At 32.1% G+C, this 24,972-nt stretch overlaps 3 protein-coding genes and 1 non-coding gene across 8 annotated transcripts; 1 reads left to right on the top strand and 3 right to left on the bottom strand.

Annotated features, from left to right (window-relative positions):
• Positions 1–1,462: 1,462 nt before the first annotated feature.
• LOC107261160 (protein FAR1-RELATED SEQUENCE 4) lies at positions 1,463–7,669 on the bottom strand. 5 transcript variants are annotated; one of them, XR_007216414.1, is made up of 5 exons: positions 7,417–7,669; positions 3,873–6,076; positions 3,712–3,768; positions 3,374–3,606; positions 1,463–2,065 (listed from the first exon to the last, which is right to left on the bottom strand). XR_007216414.1 is itself a non-coding variant. In XM_048375911.1 (5 exons), the coding sequence occupies exons 3-5, from the start codon at positions 5,916–5,918 to the stop codon at positions 3,457–3,459; spliced, it is 2,253 nt and encodes a 750-aa protein (XP_048231868.1). In that variant the 5' UTR covers positions 5,919–6,076; positions 6,271–6,343; positions 7,417–7,669; the 3' UTR covers positions 3,194–3,456. The 5 variants fall into 5 exon arrangements, 3 of the variants coding, with proteins under 3 accessions (XP_048231868.1, XP_015573888.1, XP_015573890.1); XR_007216415.1 differs by lacking the exon at positions 1,463–2,065 and adding an exon at positions 3,194–3,234; XM_048375911.1 differs by lacking the exon at positions 1,463–2,065 and adding an exon at positions 6,271–6,343 and having other exon boundaries at positions 3,194–3,606.
• An 11,410-nt stretch (positions 7,670–19,079) lies between these two features.
• On the top strand, positions 19,080–21,959 carry LOC8259271. The gene is made up of 5 exons (XM_002517722.4): positions 19,080–19,707; positions 20,443–20,520; positions 20,996–21,095; positions 21,360–21,502; positions 21,632–21,959. The coding sequence occupies exons 1-5, from the start codon at positions 19,387–19,389 to the stop codon at positions 21,839–21,841; spliced, it is 852 nt and encodes a 283-aa protein (XP_002517768.1). The 5' UTR covers positions 19,080–19,386; the 3' UTR covers positions 21,842–21,959.
• Positions 21,960–22,181: 222 nt separating this feature from the next.
• TRNAG-UCC lies at positions 22,182–22,253 on the bottom strand. The gene has a single exon. It is a non-coding gene; the product is annotated as a tRNA-Gly (tRNA).
• Positions 22,254–22,536: 283 nt separating this feature from the next.
• LOC8269093 (RNA polymerase sigma factor sigD, chloroplastic) lies at positions 22,537–24,972 on the bottom strand. The gene is made up of 5 exons (XM_015718381.3): positions 24,467–24,972; positions 23,735–23,965; positions 23,521–23,661; positions 23,196–23,396; positions 22,537–23,012 (listed from the first exon to the last, which is right to left on the bottom strand). Exons 1-5 carry the CDS (start codon positions 24,854–24,856, stop codon positions 22,734–22,736), a joined length of 1,242 nt encoding a protein of 413 aa, XP_015573867.1. The 5' UTR covers positions 24,857–24,972; the 3' UTR covers positions 22,537–22,733.

The raw sequence follows: 24,972 nt of genomic DNA, 5'->3' as shown, positions 1-24,972 counted from the left end.
TTTTCTAAATTTATAGATATTTTAGCCCAATCTTTACTAAGGAGGAAGTACAAAGAAGAGGTAAAGAAGAGATGAAAGTTATCTATGGTTGGGAGGATCATTGACCTGTGGAGTTTGCAAAGAAGCTGGCCATAATGTTAGGAGTTGTCCTAAAAGGACAGCGGAAATCCAGAAATTTAAAGCTAACATATTTTGATAATTTATGTTTACTTTATAATAATTGGTTTTTAATTGTTTTTTTTTTCTTTGCAAGGTTAAAACAAGAAAAAGCAAAAACTAACAGTAGTGAAGTTAATGAGGCAGCAAAAACATCAAAATGTAAACTAGCAAAGCAGAAGGGATCTAGTTCAACTGGATTGTATGATGTGAGCAGTGTTGATTTACTTAAGGAATTTTATAAATCAAAGCAGGCAAAGGACAAGAGATCAAATACAATTGGTTTGTATGATGAGAAGGGCAAAGGAAAGGACAACACACTTTATGAGTCTAGATTCATTAGGGAGAGACTATCAGCTGCTGAGTTTTGTTTAAGCCCTGGTTATTTCACTACTGCAAGCTCACAGCCTGAACCTCAAAGGCATGCAGGAGTTGTGAATGCTGATAAACAATATTATTCACAACCAAAATGAATGAATACAAAAATGAATAGTAAATGAGCAGGTTGTTATATTAACATGAGAACTGGAGTTGCAGAGCTACAAGTATTTTAATTTTTTTTTAGGTTCAACTACATGGTTATGTTCTGTCATTAACTGATAAATTTAATGCCATTGTTATAGTCTATAACACAATTACCGAAGCATTTGTATGGTGGGGTGGAGAAACCTACAACTGACAAGATTATGAATCCTGTAACAGTTGACAAGACCAAAGAAACCTCTTACACCAAAAGACTTGATTCTTCAAAGGGACCATATTAATGCCACATTTAAAGCAAGAGGTCTTCAGTGGGCTGGCAGTCCTGCTGTGAGCTCGAATGACTTGCATAATAAAAGATCAAAGAGGATATCAAATTCTACAAGACCTATTTAGAAACCATGAACATCGGAACACTTTGATTTTGGGTGGTTATTTATAATATTTTTGTTTTGGATTTTATTTCATTAACTGTTTTTTAGCAAGTTATGATCTTGCTGTTTTGGATTTCAGTTCATTAATTGTTTTTGAGCAAGTAGTAATCTTGTTTTTTGCTACATTACTTTATTAGTTCTTTTTAGCAAGTTATGATCTTGCTATCTAGGAGGTCAGTATATCAGTCTTTTTTGGTTGGTTCATTATGTTGTAGTGTTGGGTTAAAGCAAGTTAATGTTCATACATCTAACATTGTCATCTTTTGGTATTAATGCAATTCAGGTTCATTACGTTTATAACAGTTCCAATTTATTTTTAATAGCTTCAATTCCTTTAGTTCCATTTCAACATAAAAAGCATAATTACTCACATAATTACCAAACTTAACACGGTTAATGCCTTCAACATTAAACAAATACATCTGATAAAAAGCAAAACGATCAAGTTTTACAAACTGCAAATATAACATATATGCAGTTTGTGAAATGTTTTAACATACATTCCCAAAAACAGCAAGGCAAGCACCAGCAAGACAAGACAAGCACCAGAAACACTACTCTATACATCACAGAGCATATACCGCATTTCCATAAACAGCAAGACAAGCACCAACCATTAGCATTTTCTTCATAATCCCATTCCCCTCCATTGATTTCACTTTCTCCTTCAGAATATCAATCTCCATCATTAGAAGTCCATATTCCTCTTTTAGCAACTGATATTCACACTTAAGAACACAACTTTTAGCCCTTAATGCTATATTGTCAGACTTCAATGCTTCAATCTCACTCTTCATTGTTTCATTCTCTGTTTGGTAGCCCTTCATTTGTTCTAGAGCACATGAGCTAATAGCTTGTGCTTCCCCAGCTTGTATTAAAGCCTCATTTTTTTCTTCTCTATAATCCTTCACTTTCTTCCTCAATGCATTCACATAAACCACTTGATGATCAGTTAGCTCCACATCATACCACAAATAAAAATTGCAAGTTCGACTCTGCATTTTAGATTGAAGTAAAAATTAGACATCAAAACACAAAACTCTAGCTAGTGAAGGTTCAACACTATGAAGAAAAAACTCAACCCTTTTACATACATGTTGACACGAGCAGGTATAAAAATGCCTTCCTCGGTTCGAATTGTCCTCAAAGGTTTCTATATGACTCGAATTCCCACATTTGCAAAATGGGATTCTTTCATTCTCCATCTTTTCTTGCAATTGATGGATATGTAAGAGTAACTTTCAGCTAGGAACAAACCTTAATTGGAAAAGGTAAAGAGATATGAAGCCTAGTAAAAAGGTCTAAGTGTTTATGCTCATGTTGAATGTCATTTAGCGACAAATGTTGTCGTTTACATGCACCGTTGCTCAAGGAGTAAATGTCAACATAAATAATAGTCCAGGGATCAAATGTCGACAAATAAAGGTGCAAAGGGCAATTATCAAAAATATTGAAAGTGCAGAGGGCAAAAGATGGATTATTCCTTTCAACTTTATAATTTCATTTCAAAGATAATTACTATTTGGCTTCTATATTTTTTTACATTATATTACTTACTCCTAACATTTAATTTTTTTTTTCATCTTTTTATTTAGCAATTTTATATTAAAAACTCCTTCAATCAACTGTTAAATAGATTTTGACTTTATACTATTTGCCTCCTGATTTTCGATATAATATACAAAGAGCTTTTTATAGTTTATTTATTATATTAAAATTAAATCTAATTAATAATTTTCTAAAAAAAAATTGACGGAATAAATTTTTAGTATAAAATTATAAAATAAAAGGTTAAAAAAATATAATTTTTAAATGTTAGGACATAACTAGTATAATAAAAAAAAAACACAGAATGCAAATAGTAATTACTCCTTCATTTTACTTTTTCTCTAATGTTTTCTTATCGCAAAGGGGCATGTTTGGAAAAAAACCTATTTGCTTTCTTTTAAAAAAAATAATAACCTGAGTTCTTTTTTTATAATATAAAAAAGGGAAGAAAAATAAGGAGAGCCACAACCTAGGTTACGACATGCCACGCAAGTCAGCAATACTGGAAATAAGCACAAGTCTGGAAGAAAGTGAAAGAGCAAACAAAGCAAAAGGTTTACTTTTTCTGAAAAAACTAAATTACAACCCAGCTTCCAATGCCTTCCATTACTTGCACCTTGTAAGAGGAAAATTACAATCGAATGAATAGCTAGAGTAACAAAAGGGAACATACATCCACAAGTTAACCCCAGTTTAATCTGCCATAATAACATCAAATCAAATTACTATTTCATCATTTAGGCTGATATTTATACCTGAAAAATGGTTAGCTTCTTTTCCTACAGTCCTATCGCCAGAAAATGTGTACAAACACTTTACAAATAATTGCAACAGCACATTACTGAGGAAGTCGAGCCTCAGGCAGGTGACTTGGAGCCATATTATGAAACTCTGATGATGTCATGCTATGAAACACTGTTGGCACCATATTCTGCAACTGTGGTGTCACTATATTATGTGATTGTGTTGGCCCTAAGTCACACATCTCCTGCCAAAAGAATAAAAGACAAAAAAAATGATGAGAACTGCAAGAGACTTCATATATAATGCTTAAACCGCAAGTTCAATGCATTAGGCTTTGAGCATCACAAACCATTAGGTGGAAGCTATCCTGTGACCCGACACTAGCAGTTCCCGACTGAGGTACCTGCTATATGCATTGAGCAAATCATGATTAACATCATTCATGCAGAAAAGGTCCTTTACTATCAAAGCAATTAAAAGAGCGGATATCAGCCAACAAAATATACTAACCTTTCCTTTTTTAAATGCATTACTTTCACTGTCTTCTTTCCCTTTTCCAGCTTCAACTCTCCTAGGAGTCTTGTATGTACCAGTCAAGTGAGGATCCGATACCACATCTTTAGATGTAGTACTGCATTGATTCTCCTCTTCAATGCTAAATAAAGAGGTAGAACCAACAACATTGTTAGCAGAATTATTCAGAATTGCACATTGCTTTAAAGCTTCTTTTATGGAGCGCAGCGCAATATTATAACTCTCTTCAGAAAGTGAACCCTCTTCACCCAAAATAATGGCTCGTCGACATAGATCATTGTAACGACGGACCTTAGTTTGCACCTCCTCCAGTTTTTCACTAATGGAATGCTTACTCAAAGCAGCATTCGTCCATCGTTGCAATACATATTTAGGTGGAATTCTAAATACACCAGACATTTGAAGCACGACAATAGAATGCCTGCAAAGATAACCTTTGTATTCAAATGAACGACATGAACAACAAATTTCTGATTTTGATTCATTCCACTCAACCATATAACTTTGATTGTCTTCAAAATCTTTGACACTATACAATGTGCTTGTCTCATCCTCAGATTCTTTCTTCAGATGACAAGCGGCAGCTCCCAAAACCTCAACTTGGAACTTCTTGAAAATTTCATGCGTATACACAAGTGACATTTTTTTCTCAAAAGGTGATGGGGACTTCAATTCAGGTGTTTCATGCCATGCATCAAAATCGGCTCTAGCTTCCTCTTCATACCTATCTTCAAGTAATAATCTATATTGCTCTATAAACTCTCTCATCGATGTTTCCCAGCGCACATATTTGTCAAATGAAGAGTTCACACTTTCAGATCGCAAAATTGTAGACAAACCAGCAAAAGATACACCTCTCATGAAAGCAGGGATCCAATATTTGCGATCTTCATATAATGATTGAACCCATTCCACCTCCCTAATATTAAATTTGTCAAGTAATTTCCACCATCGCTTTTCAAACTGCTCCTCTGTCCATGATTTAAAAATACACTTATTAAATTTTAACATAAAACTTTCATGCCATGGGCTCAAAAACTCAAGCTGCCGAGGGATCTTCTCCAATATATGCCACAAGCAAAAACAATGACGCGTTTGTGGAAAAACCGCTGCAATAGCTGTTTTTATGGCATTGTTTTGATCAGTGAGCATCATGCGTGGAGCTCGCTCACCCATCGCAATATACCATGTTTGCATCAACCAATAAAATGTATAAACTGTCTCATCTGCAATCAATGCGCAACCAAGCAATGTAGGCTGAATATGATGATTCACTCCAATAAAGAGGACCAAAGGAAGTTTATACTTGTTTGTGAAATATGTAGTATCAAGACAAACTACATCACCAAAATTATTGAAGTCCTCCACACCTTTTGCATCAACCCAGAAGAAGTTTCTTAACCTATGCTCTTCATTTAAATCAACAGCGTAGAAGAACTTTGGGTTATCTTCCTGCATATGCATAAAAAGTTCAAGCAGTAGTTGTGCATCTCCTGCTTCAAGAACCAAAGTTCGCCCCTTATCATGCTGATTTCTCATATAACCTTCCAAACAATCAACATTTTGATATGCACCAAATAATTTGGACACTGTAGCCAAATTTTTCCGTCTCCGTATTCTGGCATCACTCTTAAGGGAATCAGCATTCCTGTGGCTCCGAAAGAAATGCACTTGGGCAGGCAAGAGCTCATGATTATGGTCTTTCACAAAACTGTAAATGTACCATTTCCCGTTTGGTTTCCTCTTCACATGCATGCTTGCTTTGCAACCAATTTTTGGAGAAGGTCTGGGATTAATGGCATCATCAGATTGCTGTTTGTTCCCATATCTTATGCATGAGAATTTTGCATCAATGAACTCCTTTGATGCCCTTGAACGCCGGCTGCTCAATTTGGCAGTACCAAACCCAACAGACTTTGCATATTCTTTGTAAAATGAATAAGCAGCTTCATGTGAATCAAACTCCATATCATCACGAGGTTCCAAAATTTCAATGCCTGTGATGATATTATTAGAATCCATTGCCGTAAAGAAATAACAAGATCCGTAGTGTCCGAAAACTGTGACACGTCAAAGTCTAGAACCCTTTACATCTATAACCATTAAAATTGTTCAATATCATCTCTGGTGGAGGTAAAATACAATTTCCTGCCTCACTCTGTTGCAACAGCGACTGATGCCTAAAATCAAACACAAGCGTTGGACAAACCACGATCAAGACGAAATACACTTAATACTGCATTTATGATTCTAACTCAGTACAGTCTTGATACCAAACTATATCAATCAATTGTAGGCAAAAATACTTTGTACAATCCATAAAAATAAGCCAAAATACAAAAACCAGATGGTAAGGCAGATCAGCTGAATGCACCTAACAATATATGCGGCAATACCATGGAGACTAGAAGCCAAATTCCATATTGACAGAAAACATATTTGAAATCCTAAAGCCAAAATCATGAGAACAGACAAGAGGTCAGAAAAATTTAAGATAAACGCACAACAAGAAAAAATGTATTAGAAATTCCAAGAAATTAAAAAAATGCATAAATATTGAACCAACAGGACAACTAATGAATAATTCTTCAAGACATTTTAACTGCAACTTCAAGACTTCCTTTTCTGCATCTTCTACAAACTGCTAAAAAGCACATAACCAAAAAACAAAGAGAAAAAGAATAATTCAATGAAAACCTTAACAGAAGTCAAGCTTTTTAGTTGCCGTTACATGTAAAATGCATCACTCTATAGAAGTTTCACACTGATTAAGTAATTAGAGTGTACAACGGCCTTGATTTCAAAACCAATCTTACATGAATCTAACATTGACAAAAATGAACTTTCTGAAGTGAAACCATTTTTCTTCTGGTATCAGTAGAATAGCATCCGCTATAAATTATGTACATCACTAAGCAACCAAATGTAGCCACCCTCTTTAAGTCAACATTTCAGGACTTTTCATTAGATTCTCCTAATATACTCAAACGCTAGTCCAAAAAGAATTAATAAAGAAAAGCATTGAGATAGTATATTGCCACCTAGAAATCTATAAAACAAAAAAAAAAAATACTTATCAACTACGTTATAACTAGTAATCTAATTTCATTTATATATAAGAAACAAAGTCTTTACTCTTCTTATAGTACTGATTAATTAGTATGATGTCTCCTAAACAAGATATTTTAATTTTCATATGCATATCCTGCAAAACTTATCAACAGCAATTAAGCTCAAAAAGAAAAGAAAAAAAAAAGCTAGGATCAAGTTGGTCTCACTCACTGCCTCTTGGCCTTTACACCTAATTGCAGCTTTCTCCCAATTAATACAAGAAATACCAAAATAAACAAACCAACCAACAAAACACAATACTTACACTTCTCACTTATTATGTATACCTTGAGAAGTTGCAAAAGCACCATTTTTTCCATAATCAATAACAAAGAAGCTAACTTTAACACCATACTGAAAAATAAAATTACTATTTCTTGTGTATGAGAAAGATAAGAGGATAATTTACCTTGGGTGAATGTATTAGCAAAATTGAAATCAATGTAACAAATAAAGGCAGGGACGAGACCCAGTGTGCAGTTTTTATTGTAATTAAATTTGAAGAAAGATAGTGACTTTATTGATTTAGAGAGAGGGAAGTAAAATTTAGGGTTTCAGAGATTGAATTTAACAGTTAGTTTTCTTGTGAAGAAAAGAGAGAATGAGAGAAAAGAAAATTAATTATTTTGGTGTTTGTTTCGTCATTAGTTGACGGAGGGAAAAGGTGAGGAAAGAAAGGAAAGAATAGGAAGGAAACTAAATGGCTACTGTGTTTGGTAGAAGTATATTCTATTAGTTTTGTGGAATTTATTCATAAATCCATAGCTTGTATAACATTTTTGGCTAAAGGTGTAAATACATTCTTAAATTTTTTACCAAATCTCAATTAAGCTATTAAAGTCTAAATTGGAATAGTTTGGCCCTTAAACTATAGAATACGAAATAATTAGATATTTCTATATAACTTTGTTATTGCTATTATTAATCATTTTAGCACAAGGTACATATAACTTTTTAAACTTTTAGATACATATCAATTAAGTCTTTAAACTAAATAATACGGAATAATTAAGTTCCTTTATACAACTTCATTACTACTATAGATAATAACAAACAATAGCATAAAGATAACTAGATTATAAATTTTATTTTTTATATTTCTAAGAAATAATATAAAATAAAAAAATAATACAAAAATTAAAATAATTATTTCAACAAATAAAGAAAGATAAAACCTATATGTGTAAAATGAAAAAGTTAAGATAAAACCTAGGTATAAAAAATGAAAGTGTTTTATCTTTTTCTTTTGTTGAAATAATAATCCTTTAGTTTAAAGGCTTAATTGTTCCACCTTATAGTTTAAAGGCTTAATTGAGATTTAATTAAAAATTTAAAGGGTTATTCGTACCTTTTGCCAAAATAGTTAACCTAAAAGTAAAACGGCTCAATTGTTCTGTATTATTTAGTTTAAGGGCTTAATTATTCCGACTTAAAGTTTAAGAGTTTAATTAATATTCGACTAAAAATTTGAGGAGTTATCCGTACTTTGTGCTAACATTTTTTAAATTGATTTATAATTAAAGATACTTTCCATAGTGACTTTTTAAAATAAAGTAACTTTATTTTATTTTAAACGCCATTAACTTTTAATTAGCTTAAATTTTATTTTGCATATTTTATAAATAAAAATAATCAATAACTGTTAAATCCTCTACAATTTTATAATTATGAAAATAATTAATATTTTACGAGAAATGATAAATTCTTTCGTATTTTTTCAAGCTAGTTTTTTGTAAGTGTTACTATTGCGAAAAAAACTAATGTTATTAAGAAAAAACAATTATTTTTGTGAGAAATTCAATAATTTATGAAAAATTTGAAAAATATATGAAAAATATTAAATTTTTTGTAATAGCAAAATATATTGCTAAATTATAAAAAAATAGCAATCCTCTTCATATTTTTTGCAAATTATGCTAAGTTTTTGCAAGTGTTACTAATTGTAAAATAATGAACCATATTATTAAAAAAAATATTACTTTATAAAATTTAATGATTTATAAAATAATAAAAAATTTACAAAAAATGCTAAATTTTTTGTAATCATAAAATAGATTATTGAAAAATAACAATCTTTTTCGTATTCTTTCGTAAATTATATTAAGTTTTTGAAAATGTTATTAGTTGTCAAAAATAAATGATATAACAAAAAAATGATTATTTTTACAAAACTTAATGATTTACGAAAAACAATGATAAATTTATGAAAAATATGAAATTTTTCGTAATCGCGAAAAATACTATTAAGTTATGAAAATGACCATTTTTTCCATATTTTTTTACACATTACACTAATTTTTCGTAAGTGAAGCTAGTTACGGAAAATGATAACTTTTGTAAAATTTAATGATTTACGAAAAAATTGATAAATTTATAAAAAATACTAAATTTTTTTATAATCGCGAAATTTATTGCTGAATTACGAAAAATGATAATCACCTTTATATTATTTCGTAAAATAAACTAATTTTTTGTGCATTTTAAGAGTGCATAAATTTAAAAATTATTTTATATTACTTTAGCAAATTTTATTTTAATTGGTTACAGATTATCAAATTTTTTTTAAGAATTTATGTAAACAAAAATTAGTTGATATTATCTAATTGGTGGGTTAAAAAGAAATAAAGTAATCATAAAATTTTCCATAACTAAATAATATCTTATCAAATTTGATAGAATTTTCAAGCTAGTTTTAATTTATGAGATTATTCTTTTTTAGGATAAAAGCATAAATTGCCCATTAAATTTTCATAAAAAGTACAATTTTACACAAAATGAACTTTTCTCCAATTTAATACATAAATTTACATTTTTGTCTGATTTTGACATTATGACTGACATTCATTGCCTCGTGTTTTTCACGCACTTATTTTGTTGACTAAAAATAAAAATAAAAAATATTAAATAATTATTTAAAAAAAAAAACTAATTTCAAATAACTTAATATTTAAAATTCATAATTTATCTAAAAATAGTACATGTGTGGGTAGTTGTATGATTAAAATTTTCTGCAGTAATAAAATATCTTTTTTAGGAGTTATTGAAGAGAAAAGAAGAGCATTATTAACAAAAACATGAATTACTTTTTTATTCTGTAAGTTTTATTCTTTATCTTTTCTAAAGAAAAAAAAATTAACAGATGGTGATCGGTCTTTGTATGAGAGTCATCCATTTCTATTATTTATGTCTTTATTTTTTTATTTCAATAACTTTAGATTTTCTAGATTTAATTTAGTTCTTATATTTTACTATTATGATGTTTGTTTTCTTTTTTATTAAGTGTGTTTTTTTAGGTTTTTTTTATGAAATTTTTATTATCTTCCTTTGTGGAAGTTCCATCTTTCTATATGGAAGTTTTATTATATTTTTTCCAAAGAAAGTTTGGATAATGGGTAAAAAATTTTAAGAAGGATTCTTCTTTAATAAAACTCATATAAAGGCAAAAAAGTCATCGAGTAAATCACACCTAAAGAAGAAATATTTCAAGACTTTGCTAACATGATTGAAGATCTTCAATCAATTTCTTTTATCCTTTTTGTTATTTTATTTCCTAATCATTCTTAAAGTAATGTAATTCTATATCAAGATATATAAATTTATTCCTATGAATGATAAACATGATGATTCTCTTTTAAAATTCCTAATTTAAATCTAGTAAAAAATCTTTAGATATAAAAGAATGTGATTGTAAGAAGAAGATGTCATCCTTATCTAATTCGCACTCTTCAACAAATTCTTTGTCATGAGGAATCTATAAAGCTTGCCAAATGTTATGTAAAATGAGTTTTAGTTGAGCTTAAGGCTTGCAAAAATGGTACTATTCTTGAGGATTTATTTCAGCAATTCCCAAGAATTCAACAAGTAGTAGCAAAAAGAATTTTAATCCAGCAGAGAAAGAGAAAAAGAAAATTAGAAAGCTATATATTAAATATACAGTAATTGACTGTATTTATAGTGCTAAAATTAAAATGTTATAAGAGAATATTCATGAAATAAAATAAGAGATATTTTCTCCCATAGTTAAATATTATAATAGTTAAATAAGATAGTGGCTTAAGAATAGGTAACTCAAAAAACTATGTTAAAATATAAGCGTTTTAAGGTAAAAAAATAATAATTAATCAAGTATTAAAATGGACTTTTATTAGATCCAAGCCCATTTTGCAAATGCAAGGGGGAAATCTATAGTTTTATATTTGAGTTGGATCTTTTGGCCAAATTCTTATGCGCGCGAACCTAACACCTCATAAAACTCTTTCCAAGCCCAAAAAGAGCAAGTTTTTTATAAACTAAAGCAAAGTTTTTCATTTTAAGGATGTAGGATAAAAAGCTTTTTGAAATACTAGATATATATCCAATAATCCCCCACATATTTCAAAAGAATTTTATGATAAATAAATAATTTTCCTGGGTTAAACATGAGTACAAAATGCTTCGAATTTAGTGTCTTTTGGACTATGAACCAGACCTAGAAAGATAAGATATAACATATCAAGTTATTAGTAGAGTAATTAACTTTTATGAACTAAAAACTCTTTGTCATAGGTTAGTATCTTACCAATCAAATTACATCCCAACAATTTTTATTGTTTTTTGTGTTTTGCACTAAATAGGCCATGCGCGTGCCTAATAATTCCCAAGTGCTTTAAAGATTTTTCCATAATCTCATAGGAGCAACCCTACTCCACACTTATATAGGTGATCTCATCAAATATATTCTGTAATTAATACAACACTCTTAAGGGATATGAAATATATTAAGAGCTTTTAGCTCATTCTCTTACTTATTGAGTCTAGCACTACTCGTACTATAGGAAAGAAAATTATTATGCTAGTACAATTAACAAGTGACTTATTTTTACGTATGAACCTTATTCATGGGATCTCCAATCATAAAGATTGGGCTACTGTCACTGTTAATATCTCATGTTGGCTCAAGTTCCATACCACTTGATGCTTCATTAATAGAGCCTTAGAATTTAAGTTTGCTTTAATATTAGGTACACTGAGTACTTCATTAAGAGCCAAAATCTTGTCAGATGTGAGCTTGAGAAGAACTTTTTCTTTACTAAAAACATTTGTAGCTTGAGAATCACCAAGATACACATGTTCTTTTCCATCCCCTTCTTGAATGTAGGAGGTAAAAGCATTTTTATCAGCACAAACATGCCTGGTAGCACCAGAGTCTATCAACCATTCTTTCACATTAGCCACCAGATTAGCTTGACAAATGACCACAACAATTATATGATCTCTTTTGACCAAATTTGCCTTTGGCTTAGAATGATTGTCATTTCTCACTTTGCTCCTGCACTAAAGTGCATGATGACCCGACTTTCCACAAACAAAGTAGCATCCTTTTTTCTTGAAGGTAGTCAAGTTAGCAACTTTGGGTTGCTAATTAAAATAAGGAGGTTTATTATCGTACTTTTTATTGTGAGTCTTCCTTTGCACCAGATTTGCTTTTGAAGCCATCTCCTTTGCTTTAGTAGCTTTTAGTTTTCTTCGATTGGTGTCTTTGATTATGATGTGAGTGACCAAATCTGCAAATGATAGTTGCTCTTGCTTGTGCTTTAACTGTTGTTTGCAGTCCTTCTATGAAGTGAGCAACTTCTAAATTAAAAGGCCAACAATAAACTTCTTTTGAAAGTGTAATATTTTTAGCTTTCAAATCCTTTAAAAACTTATGATACTCATTAATTTGCATTTGATGTCTTTATCATCTGTCATCTCCCATCTATAGTAATTTCCAATCACAAACTTTTATTTGTCAACATTTTTAGCAGTGTACTTGAGGTTGATTGAGTCTTAAATTTGTTTTGCTACTTTATAGAAATAATAGACATCAAAAAGTTCATTAAGCGTACTGATAATTTTATGCCTACTTACCTTATTAGCATGATCCATAATTACATTTGCTTCAGATCAGCCGTTGGCTCAAGTTTATGGTATGTTATGGCAAAAGTAACTATATGAATATTTAAGATAGAAAAAGCACGTTCTTGCCATCTTTTATAGTTTTGGCCACCAAATACTTCAATCTTGGAGATGTCAGGAAAAAGCTTGGCATATGGCATAGATGGAACAAGCTAGATAGTAGCAGGAGCAGCATGGACAATGTTGTTGTTGATAGCATTAGCATTGGAGGCAGCAACATTTCTATCAGAAACTCATATTAGAGATTAAATCTTAAGATTGTTATGTAAAATAAGTCTTAATGGAGCTTGAGTCATGTAAAAATGGCATTATCCTTAAGGATTTATTTCACAATCCTCCAGAATTCAACAAGCAACAGCATAAAGAATTTTCACCCACCAGAAAAGGAGAAAAAGAAAAGTAGAAAGTTGTGTATCAAATACTCAGTAATGGAGTATATTTATAGTACTAAAATTATAACGTTATAATACAATGTTCATAAACTAAAATAAGAGATATTTTCTCTAATAATTAAACATTAGAATAGATAACTAGGGTAATCGCTTAAAATAGGTAACTCAAAAAATTAAGTCAAAATATAAAAGTTTTTAAAGAAAAAAAAGATAAATAATTAATCAAGTATTAAAATTTGACTTGAATTAGGCCCAAGCCTATTTCATGCATAAAGGGAAATTCATAATTTACATTTGAATTGGACTTTTGGCCTAATTCTTATGCATGCGAGCCCAAAACTTTACAAGGCTCTTTACAAACTTAAAGAAGCATGTTTCTTTATATACTAAAGCAAAAAGTCTTTTACTTTAAGAATATTGGATAAAAAGCTTTTTGAAATACTAGACATATATTCAATACCAAATAGTCTATGACTAAAGAAAGAGCGAAAAAGTATGATTGTTATCAAATTGCTTCTTGATGAATGTCAACAACACTTGATAATTCCAGAAGAAGGCTTTACACTTGTGGCCAGCGAGGTATATGTTACCATCTTTTATTAAAAAAAATCCAATTGTTTCATTGATGACGACATAATGAGTTCATTAGCTCTTATAGAAAAGTAATGGAATAACTTGTAATTGCTATTGTTGATGTGGCAGAATACAACAGGCTGAAAAACTAACTAACTATAAAACTAACTAACTATAACAACTTTGATTAAAGCAAGAAACATAATTCACTAAATTTTTTTATAAGCTGATCTACATGCGTGAGATGCACAACCATATATCAGGGATATTAGTGTTGATTAAGTTTTTAATTTCCAAGATATTAAATAATCACCAAGGAAAACCCAGTGACTTGAAATGGACTTCTTAATACTAAGGCAGGAAGCCCAATTAGAATCTGAGAAGCTCTTGAGCTATAAAAAAGAATTATAAGGAAAGAATAGGTCTTTGTTGTAATACTTACAATTTTTTCTTTTTAATAATAATAATATTAGTAATAATTAATAATAAATTTTTATTTAAATTAATATTATTTTATTTTTGATTATTTTAATTGATGACTTAAAATAGACTTTCAATGTTAGATAAAAATAAGAGAGTTATTTTTCTATACCTAATTAGTTGATTTTTTTTAAGAAAGTAATTAAGTAATCTTGAAAAATAAATTATATATATTTTTCATTTAACCCAATATGAATATATGAATTAAAATTCTATATTTGAGAGTTATGAAAGAATTAATAAATAATATTTTATAAAAAAATTTATTTAGGAATGATAAATTTTAATTAGCTAATGGTGTTGATTTTAATTGGAAAGTACTAAGAAAATTGATTAATTAAGTTAATTAAGTGTTAGGATTAAATTGACAATTAATTTTGAAATAAGGATTAAAATATAATTGTTTTAAATTGGGGTTTAAATGAAATTTGTATGGTTGGTATTTTTGTAAATAAATGCGTCGATAAAGGTATTTTGATAATTCTACTTTTAAAAGCAAGGGTAAATAAGTAATTCTATATTTTCAATAATTTTATTTTGGCCCAAATTAAATAGTTAGGGGCTTAATTGAAAAGCTAAAGAAAAGTTGAAGGGTTAATCAAAAATTTTGCAAGGCAAAATTGTTAATAAGTAATAAAGTTGAGGGACTAAATGATAAAGAAGAAAAATTTGGAGATCTAATGGCGATATGAAAGAAAGAAAAAGAAAGGAAGAAGGAGATTGGGGTTGCCGAAGAAGAAGGGGAAAGGGAGAAGAGGAGCTATCGTCCGTGGCTGGTCGAGCTCGAGCGCAGTGGCGATGGTTGGCGTCGGCAGCAGCAGCTCCAGCAGGCAGTGATGGCAATGCAAAAAAAAAAAGAGTAGGCAGTGATGGCAAAGCTGTCGACGCCGTGCGGGGCGTTTCCGATGACAGTGGTGGCCAAGTTGGGTGGCGATCAACTCACCTGATTGTGGGCTTCCTTTTGGGAGCAGCTGCGTTCTGCAAAGGTGGCCGGAGGAGAGAGTTTCGGCGAAGTGAGGGCAGCCGAGCTTTCAAGTTTTTCCGGCCGTCTCCGGTGAGCTTTTGCCGATCGGAGGGCATATTCGGACTCCCCTCAGTTAAAGCTTTCCAATGGCACCGGTTTCGCAGCGATTAGACTCCATTTGAAAATCGACGACCGAGATCGTCCGTAAATTTCTCCGGATGATCGAGGGGTCAGATCGGAAGATCGGGTGCTGCGATCATCATCAACGTGTTGTTTCGAGTCCATTAGAGCATTCGGATCGTCGATCGGATTCCACAGCTGGAGGCGAGTCAACCGAGTGATCAAGCGTCTCAGTATTTCTCTAAACCGTAGATTTTAGAGGTTTTTGATATAATTATGTCTTTATTTAATTGTGTTGAGCATTAGAAAAATATTGTGAGGATTGTTAGTTAAAATAATTAATTGTTGGACTGTCTGTCAATAATCGTGTTTTGTATTGTGTCGTAGAGTCGAAAAAATTAATGCAGTTTTGGTGGCTCGACTCCCGATAATTAGTCGTTTTATATTTCAAATTTTTTTTGACAGGTCCTGGACCCATTATACGGGGGGTAGATGTCCGTAATTTAGGAGAGGTTCTGCCGAATTTTTGGTAGAATTCTTCCGAGTCGAGATTCTTAGACAGTAATTCTAGGAGTCTAGGCCTAAGGTTAATTGCCAAAGGTTTTATATTTACTAATTTAATTATTTCCATGATTAGATAAATCCGTCAGTTCGGCTCGCTCCACCCGAGGCATCAGAGCAGAGCTAGGAGATCGTCAGAACTGTGAGTTAAAGTCATATATTTGTTTACATGTTTCATGCGTAGATTTTAAATAGCAATTGTGATTTATTGATTTTAGACTTAAATTATTCATTTAATTACTATTCATATATGTATCGTTTTCTACATAATGCTATTGTGAGTGTATGTTGACTCGGGACGAAACGGTAGTAGAACATGCCACCTGATGGGTTGTATCAGGACCGCAAGAGGATCGATATGAATTTAAGTAAGGTAATAAAAGAATGGTTTAGGACTTGTCTTGGTTGAGTTTAACTCTCTGGGCTGAATAAAGTGAGTTTGCCGAAGTAAAGGTCTCTAGTCGAGCATTGCTTTCTGGGTGCCGGCTTTATTAGAAATTTAAGTAACCAGACTGGATTTAAGGACCCCGGTCGAGCTTCGCTCTCTGGGCGCCAGTTCTGTTGGAACGAGAGAGCCGAAAGGCTAAGGCTGATAGTAATAGGGATTAGGATTCTATTGAAGTACTCCGCCCTGTAGTATGTGAAATTTATTTTATAGAAGCATGATATGACACGTATATTTTTGCATGATTTAATATTTTATGTTAAAAAATGTGTTATTGAAGTGTTTGTAATTATTTTTGGATATATAATTTTAACTCACTCTCGAGACTGACAGTCTCAATTTCACTGTTTTTAGGTGTTGTTAGCTTTTCTGCAGTTCTTTTTTCTAGTCCAGAGTCCTTCATCTTCAGGTTAATGTATCAAAGTTTTGGTATGTTTGACTTTTAAACTTCTAGAATCTTCACAGTAGAAGTTTTAGATTTGTCATTTTGAAATGTTATGTAGATCCCGGTTTTGCCTAATTATACTGGTAGACCGAATTTTATTTGTAGTATCTGATGGCTAAAGTTTAATGGTGGAAAAGTACCAATGGTCAAAGTCTGGATTGAAATTGATTAAGTCAGTGAATGGTCAGACTTACAACGGGATTTGGTGGCCTTATGCCTACTCATTCTCTAGTGCCGGTCACGGGCCCACAGATTGGATCGTGACATTTGTCAAGAGCACCCTTAATGTATCTCAGCACTCTATGAACAACTATTAATGAGCTTTGGTAGGCTTGTCCAAATACTAGGATAATCATACTTGCTATTGCAAAGATAAAGCAACTTGCCAACTAACTTCCTATAAGTAGTGTTATCAGAAAGGGGAGGACTGTGCTGTTGGCTTAGCCTTATTGTAGAAATAATAGAAGTTGAAGATGGTTTGGAGTTAAAGTCTAAAGTATATATTCTTTGACATAAGTTACTACCCGCAGAAGATCTAACAATCTTAAAGCCTAAGAACTTGAGTTGGCCTAAATCTTTGATTTTAAATTGATCATGCAAGGACTTGATTGTATCCCTTTCAAAGATAGAGTCATCGGAAAGAATCACATCACCTATATAGAGCATAAGAGCAATAAAAGAAGTTGACGTGATTTTCAAGAAAAGAGAAGGATCAAAAGAAGTAGAATGAAAACCAATTTGCAATAAAGTTTTAGTCAGCTTGGCATTCCATTATTTACTTGCTTGCTTTAGACTATATAATGACTTCCTTAATTTGCAGACTTTTGTAGGACCATTAACACTAAAAGCCAAGTGGAAGAGACATATATAGTTCTTCATAAAAGTCATCATGAAGGAAAAATATTATTAATGTCCAATTAGTAACGATGATAACGTTTAACAAAAGCTAAAGCAAGTAAAGCTCTAATACCATATTGAAAAATATCCAACTGTTTCATTAAAATGAAAGAATGAGCTCATCAGCTCTTATACAAGAGTCACACAACAATAACTTGTAACTGCAATTGTTGATATGGCAGAATACAATAAGCTGAAAAACTAACTAATTATAATAACTTTAACTAAAGCAAAAAATATAATACACCAAGCTCATTATAAGCTAATCTACATGCATGAAATGCACAATCATATATCAGTGATAATATATCTCTTGACCTTATTTTGAACTAGGATAATTACAAATGCTCCCCCTGAGGTTTAATATAATCTGCATTTCCGTCCTATAGCTTTAAAAAATATGCACTTTTATCTTCCTTTTTTTTATGTCGTTTATCGTAACAGTTATTCCATTAGTAGTCTGTTAGTTTAATAAATTTCAAGTTGGTCAAAGTACTGATGTGTCACATTTTATTAAATTAGAATGACATCTTCACTCTTATGTGAGTCTGTATTAAATTAAAATTTATTTTAGAAAGAAATAAAAATATTTTTACTTAAATTAAGAAAAAGTGCAACATTTTATTTTCTTTCATCTAAAAAATAAATAAAAATACACAATTGAGTAAATTTATATATATATATATATATATATAGTGTAAATGTCGAATTTTTATGAGTGATTACACTCTCCCTCAAGAGTTTTAACATAACTATATACCTAAAGTTTGAATTTAAAATCTTAGTTAAACTAAAATATACTCTTAACATCTCTTATCTGCACGCTTTTGGTTAAGATATTTATTTTACGGAAAAGACATATAAAATAATAAAATGAATCATTATATATTTAAATTTATAGTTTTCAAACTGTAAAACATTTCAAATTCACATTTTTTATATGCACCATTTAGTACATATAAAAAATAATTATTAAGTAAATAATATAAATTTTGACTATTTAATAATTTTGAAAATTTAAACTTTTAACAAATTAATAAATTTTCAATTTTTTAGTGGTATTTAATAATTTTTAACATTTAATATGTAATTAAATTAAAAATTAAATTTATTAGAAATTATAAAAATAAAATCTATATTAAAAATTAAAATATTAAAATAACTAAATATTTAAAAATTAAAATTCGAGCAGTCAAGCATGCCTTCGCCTAAAATAAATTAGAAAGTGCCGATTATTCATTGAATTGCAACTTGGAAGATTGGAAAATTTTGTTGTACTGATAATTCTGATAGTTTTCTAACCTTTACTTCCTCTGTCAGTCTGTCGATCAATTATTGTCCTTTTGTATGGTCCTCAAAAGAAAACCCTTAAAAAAATGGAGTGAAAAGAATCAAAACTCAATCCTGTAATTAATTGGTTCTTATCTGATTATGCTCACAATCTCACTTCATTTCTTGCCCATGTTTCATGTGTCTGAAAATATCATCATCATCATCATCAAACACTCGCTCAAACTAACACTCTCTACTCTCCACTCACTAGGAACTCGTCAATAGTAGCTGTAATGGCTCTCTCTGCTTCAATCTTTACTTCTCCCCTCTCTATCTCATCAACCCCAATTCGCTACCGGCCTATAACTATTAGCAGGAGATTGTTATGTCCTTTTGCTACTTTAAGTTCGTCTTCTCCTTCTTCTTCACACGAACCAGCAGCACCAGCACCAGCTACAACAACGTCTCCTATTGATTCTTCTAAGAACCCATCAAAGCCTTTTGCTGAGTCTTCTAGATCACATAATTCCAGCTTCAACTATGCATTTGCTAATCCATCTGGCAGTAGCCCAGTTGTGCAGTTTGTTCGCTCTACTGAATCTAATATTGAGAGGGTATTCATTCTTTAGTTTTCCTTGCTTATTGTTCTTCTGGATTTTCATATATAATAATTCTTTATGATGCTTTCTTTATTCTTTTGGGGGAATTGTTAGGCTACTTTAATCCACAGGTGCCATTGACAAAGAGGAAAGAAGAAGCTACTTTAATGATAGGCTAAAAATATGTGGTGGAGAAATTTTATAAACTTTGGAGAAAGAATATGACAAGTTGAAAACAAAATACTAGTTTATTCAAGTTAGGCATGCAAAACATTCCAAAGGATTTTTTTTTTTTTATAAACAGCCATCATGATAGCAATTAGAAAATTAAAAAGAAGTTCTTGACTGCAAAATAGAAATGCATTTGAACATAGTGAGCAGGAATGGCCAAGCAAGCTAATGGGACTTTGATCAAATAGTCAAGATTAAGGTTCTGAGAGTAGAAGATTTTAGGTTCTATTTCCACTCATTTTGAGAGTTGGGGTTTCTTTTCTTTCTTTTTAATATTATTTGTTGAGAGTTTGAGTACCACTTACTTTCCTATGTAACTGGACTATGTCTACTTGTAGATTAGGATATAGAAAAAAAAAAGTTGCCAAGCACCTGCATATACACAATCAAGATTCTAATTTCTCCTCTTCTCCATCAGTAGTACATTAATACTACATTCTCATATATGTTTGTTTTAGTATTTTTGTGGATGATCAAATCTTACAATGATCTTCCTTTCTTGTTAATTGTTGGGTGCAGATAATTTTTGACTTCCGCTTCTTGGCACTGCTGGCTGTTGGAGGTTCTTTGGCTGGTTCCCTCTTGTGCTTCTTAAATGTACTTTCTTTTACCTTGCATCTAAAAGAAAAAAATAATCATTTCTCTTATTACTAGGATAATAGAGGTTTTAACAGAAAGTAGGACCTCAAGGCCATTAATATTGGCCTCAAGGCCATTAATATTGGCATCATGGTAGGAAAATCAAGCCTCACTCTGTTAGAATAATTGAGTAATGGCATTAGTCATATGTTTGTTATGTGCTCTTCTATCACAATGAGGAGCAATTCAAGCCGAACATACTGTTCCATACCATATATAAAACTTGCTCTATCTTGTCATTCCTAGTAGAATGGCCAGCTGCTGGAATGTGAAACACAACTTGCAAGCCATTGATCTTTTTGTGGGAGTTTAGCTTTGTAGTATGAGCAAATAGGTCAAGCTAAAGTGTTATTAGCTGCTTTTTTACATCAAGATTAATAGAAAATTGGGCCTCACACAACTTAAATGATTAATTCTGTCCTGAATTTTGTAGGGTTGTGTATACATTGTTGATGCATACAAAGTTTATTGGACAAGTTGCTGCAAAGGAGTTCACACAGGACAGATGGTTCTACGCTTAGTTGAAGCTATTGGTGAGCTTCTACTAAATTTAAATGAACACTATTAATCATTGCTATTACCAAATTGATGACACTATCATCATATGGAATATATCTGCTGCCATGAAATTGAAATATAACATTAGGAGCAACAGTGAAGATTTAAAATATACAATTGAATGCTGAGGGCCATACACTCATTTTCAGACACATTCTAAATTGTCATCAAAGCCACTAGGCAGCCTGTCTTCTACTGAAGGTGAACTTGTGTTCTGACATATTTATGCTTGTTGGTAGATGTTTATCTTGCTGGCACTGTGATGCTAATCTTTGGCATGGGCTTGTACGGATTATTCATCAGCAATGTGCCCCCTGATGTTGCTCCCCAAGTCGATCGTGCCCTGAAAGGATCTTCCTTGTTTGGAATGTTTGCATTGAAGGTAAAATTTAGTCCATACTGCAGGACCTGACAGGATTCTTCCATCTGAATGTGGCATGTATATAAAGTTACACTTTCTTAACCCAAGATTTGTTTGAACTTTTTTCCTCTTCCTTTTCTGGTTTATTAGGAGAGACCAAAATGGATGAAGATCTGCTCACTAGATGAACTAAAGACAAAAGTAGGACATGTTATTGTAATGATCCTTTTAGTGAAGATGTTTGAGAGGAGCAAGATGGTGACAATAGCAACTGGCATGGATCTACTAAGCTATTCTATTTGCATTTTCTTATCATCTGCTTCTTTGTATATCCTTCACAATCTGCACAAGTCAGACTAAGGATTTCATATATCTATAAATATATAGTACAAATGTAATTCCTATGAATATATATATTTCCAAGAACACAAATGTAATTATCATTATTATTGTTATTGATTCACATCTTGGAATAAAAGGATGTCATATATCTATAAATAAACAGTACAAATGTAGTTCCTATGAATATATATTTCCAAGAACACAAATATAGTTATCATTATTATTGTTATTGATTCACATCTTGGAATAAAATAGATATTCATGTATTAGTTCCAACTCTCTGCTACTTAGCCTAGTGTGAGGTCAGAGAACCATAGGAGTGGGCCTCAGAATTAATATATATTACAAAAAAAGTGGATGCGATTGCCGGGAGTCGAACCCGGGTCTATTGCTTGGAAGGCAATTATCCTAACCGTTGGACTACAAACGCTTGATGAACGATTTGCAATAAAAGACCTTTAATGGCTAAACAAAATTAATCTGGAAAAAAATTGCTTTGGACACCTCTTTTTTTCTTTCTCAAATTTTATGATATGCATGAGAAGCTTGTTGGAGAAACTTATATATACAACTCAACTGAGATTAATGATATTTTGTCTATTTTAATGAATTTTACAAAAGGGGTCTATTAAGGCAAGCCTCGATATGAGCTAGTAAAATTTACTACATCTCCCAAAGCAGACAGTTGCTCACAAAGATCATTGCACAAATAATTGCATAAATCTCATGCCCAAAATTTTCTTCTCCTTCTTAATTAATTTTAGATTACCATGCAGCAACAGCAGAGTATCCTGGATCATGAAATATTGGTGATCTTCTCTATCTAATGAATGGGAGTCCGCTTTGAAAAGCATTCGCCCCGCAATCACCCCCTGGGTATATGCTTCAATAGGAATTACACAAGGGTATTCTATACAATGTACACTTTCAAACTTTCTGTAATCTCTTTTTGTCTCAGTTTTGACAATGCAATGCTATTGATCTGTCTTACCCTCTCCCTACACAGCTTCAGTGATCTTCCTATCTCATCGCATGACTGAGGTGTCTGTCCATTTAGTCCAAAGATTAATCTCAATGTATGTGCTTCTCTTTTTCCAAGTGTCTGAATGAGCTCCTCCAACTCTTTCTTCAATAACTGTTTCTTTACCATATTCTCTGGCATCATTTCTTCTGGACCGGGTATTATCTCCTGCAACAGAAGTAAATTAAGACCAGTTGATGCAGTAGAACTACATTTCTTTTTCTGGTTAATTGGGCTCTGGCAGGTTTCAATTCTCACTGTCCTAGAGACGGCTCAAGTACCATTAAGCCAAAGCTTATCGGTGCAGCAGAACTCATTTTACATATTCTCATTCAGAAGTTCAGAAAGTACCTGCAGTGTCATACCACCTTGGTCACTTACTGCTTGATCCAACGAAACTGTGGATCTGCTCCTCGAAAAAACAAGCCTTACTGTTGAGACATGAACGTTCAGCTCTTTAGCAATCTCACGATACGAAGGCAGCCTCCCTAATCTTTCTGTCAAGCTAATTTTAGCCTCTGCAATTTTTGTCGTCCTATCCCACAGGCTTCTCTACACTAGATCAAAGCAAAATTCAGCAGGGAAAGCAAATTGTTGTTTTCCAAAGTGAAGTTCATTACTTGAGAAAAAGAAAAAAAAGGGTCTTAACCAAAATCAAGTGTTTGAACTGTCTCACCGGTTGTCTAACTATTCTAGAGTTGATTGATATGGATGTAATGATGGCCTCTTTGATCCACCAGTAAACATATGTGGATAACTTGTTTCCTCTCTTTGGATCAAATCGTTCTGCACCTCGAAGAAGCCCGATACTCCCTTCCTGTTAAAGTGAAAATTCGTTTCTTATCACAGCATTGGCAGAAATACTGAGGGAAAAGAAAATTTGTAAGAACCTGAATGAGGTCTTGAAGGCTTAATCCTTTGCCTCGGTAACGATTGGCAATGGAGAGAACAAGCCTTCGATAATTGCCAGTAATTCTCTCCCGGGATTGTCTTCCTTTGCACAGTATCTTATCTACATTTTTCTTCCTCATCCTTAAGGCCTCGGCTAGCTGCTTCGAAGTCGGCTCATGTTCTTGAGTTTCAGCAATTCTTCTTCTTGCTGCTTCTACTCTTGCATGATCCTGTTAATTGCAAGAACTTCAGCATCTCAGGTGAATGAATTCAGAATGAGGTACAGGTTTCGGGCTAATGAGAATTAAGATTACTGTTTTCGGCACTTGAAGTCTGTGATAGAGAACTAGGCTATTAATCAAATTTACAAACAAGTACCTGACATTTGCATATAACAATAGAAGTAAAACTAGCTAAAGAAACTGAAATATTCAGTTACAGTAGCTATAACATAGAGCATTTTCACAGAATACGAGATAAGCATATTCGGGAGGGTCAGAGCATGTTCAGGTAAACAATTTATAAGTAAATATGGCGCTAGCGTAAATTCTTTTCAGAATCCGTAATATTTCAAACATTTCTATTTATGTTTCTTCCAATTTATTGCTCTAAACTATCCTGTGTTACTAAGCATCCATTAATTTCGTAGAATATAAAAACACCAGGTACTTGGGCATCAATTAATCAATTACTGTAAAGAATTGTTTTTGTTAATTAAGAAACACATGTACCTTGAGACATAGACAAAACTCTGCCTCCTCTATTGAGCTTAAATACCCATTATTTACAGGCTGAAACAAGGCTCCCTCACATTGATCATCCCTCTCCTCCTCCACCTTCAAACACTCAATAAACCCTTTTCTTCTTTTTCTTCTCTTCTTCCTCCTAGCTACTAAACTATTCCCACTCTCTCCACTCAGAGAAACCAATGTCACAGCCTCTTTTGCAGCCTCTACTGCTGCACTTGCCAATGCTACTGCTTCAGTTGCTGCTGCCATGCTAAGAGCTTCATTGGAGACTGCTAAACTTGCACTAAACTTACAAGAAGAATAGTATGAAGATGATGATGATGGGTGTTGGAAATTCAGTGATGGTATGGTTATGGTGGTTGTAATAGCCATGAAAAAAGGTGGGAATGTTGATGGATGGATTGGGTGTGATAAGCATGGGTTACAGCAGTCAAATTTGAGCCAAGAATGATGGAGCTTGTTTATGATATTTTGGATATGGCCAATTA

This window comes from Ricinus communis, chromosome 6, assembly GCF_019578655.1.
Source record: "Ricinus communis isolate WT05 ecotype wild-type chromosome 6, ASM1957865v1, whole genome shotgun sequence".
Classification (NCBI taxonomy): domain Eukaryota; kingdom Viridiplantae; phylum Streptophyta; class Magnoliopsida; order Malpighiales; family Euphorbiaceae; genus Ricinus; species Ricinus communis.
Note: the sequence above shows the minus strand (reverse complement) of the source record. Positions and strands in the feature narration are given on the sequence as shown.

What these genes read in the sequence shown, in the direction of transcription:
- LOC107261160 (XM_048375911.1), bottom strand. Translation starts at nt 5,918, where the DNA reads ATGGATTCTAATAATATCATCACAGGCATTGAAATTTTGGAACCTCGT. An exon ending in ATGCATTTAAAAAAGGAAAG is followed by an intron (nt 3,769 to 3,872) that starts GTTAGTATATTT and finishes CAATGCATATAG; the next exon opens with CAGGTACCTCAGTCGGGAAC. An exon ending in AGGATAGCTTCCACCTAATG is followed by an intron (nt 3,607 to 3,711) that starts GTTTGTGATGCT and finishes TTCTTTTGGCAG; the next exon opens with GAGATGTGTGACTTAGGGCC.
- LOC8259271 (XM_002517722.4), top strand. Translation starts at nt 19,387, where the DNA reads ATGGCTCTCTCTGCTTCAATCTTTACTTCTCCCCTCTCTATCTCATCA. An exon ending in CTGAATCTAATATTGAGAGG is followed by an intron (nt 19,708 to 20,442) that starts GTATTCATTCTT and finishes TGTTGGGTGCAG; the next exon opens with ATAATTTTTGACTTCCGCTT. An exon ending in TTGGAATGTTTGCATTGAAG is followed by an intron (nt 21,503 to 21,631) that starts GTAAAATTTAGT and finishes CTGGTTTATTAG; the next exon opens with GAGAGACCAAAATGGATGAA.
- LOC8269093 (XM_015718381.3), bottom strand. Translation starts at nt 24,856, where the DNA reads ATGGCTATTACAACCACCATAACCATACCATCACTGAATTTCCAACAC. An exon ending in GCCTTCAAGACCTCATTCAG is followed by an intron (nt 23,662 to 23,734) that starts GTTCTTACAAAT and finishes TCACTTTAACAG; the next exon opens with GAAGGGAGTATCGGGCTTCT. An exon ending in CTAGAATAGTTAGACAACCG is followed by an intron (nt 23,397 to 23,520) that starts GTGAGACAGTTC and finishes GATCTAGTGTAG; the next exon opens with AGAAGCCTGTGGGATAGGAC.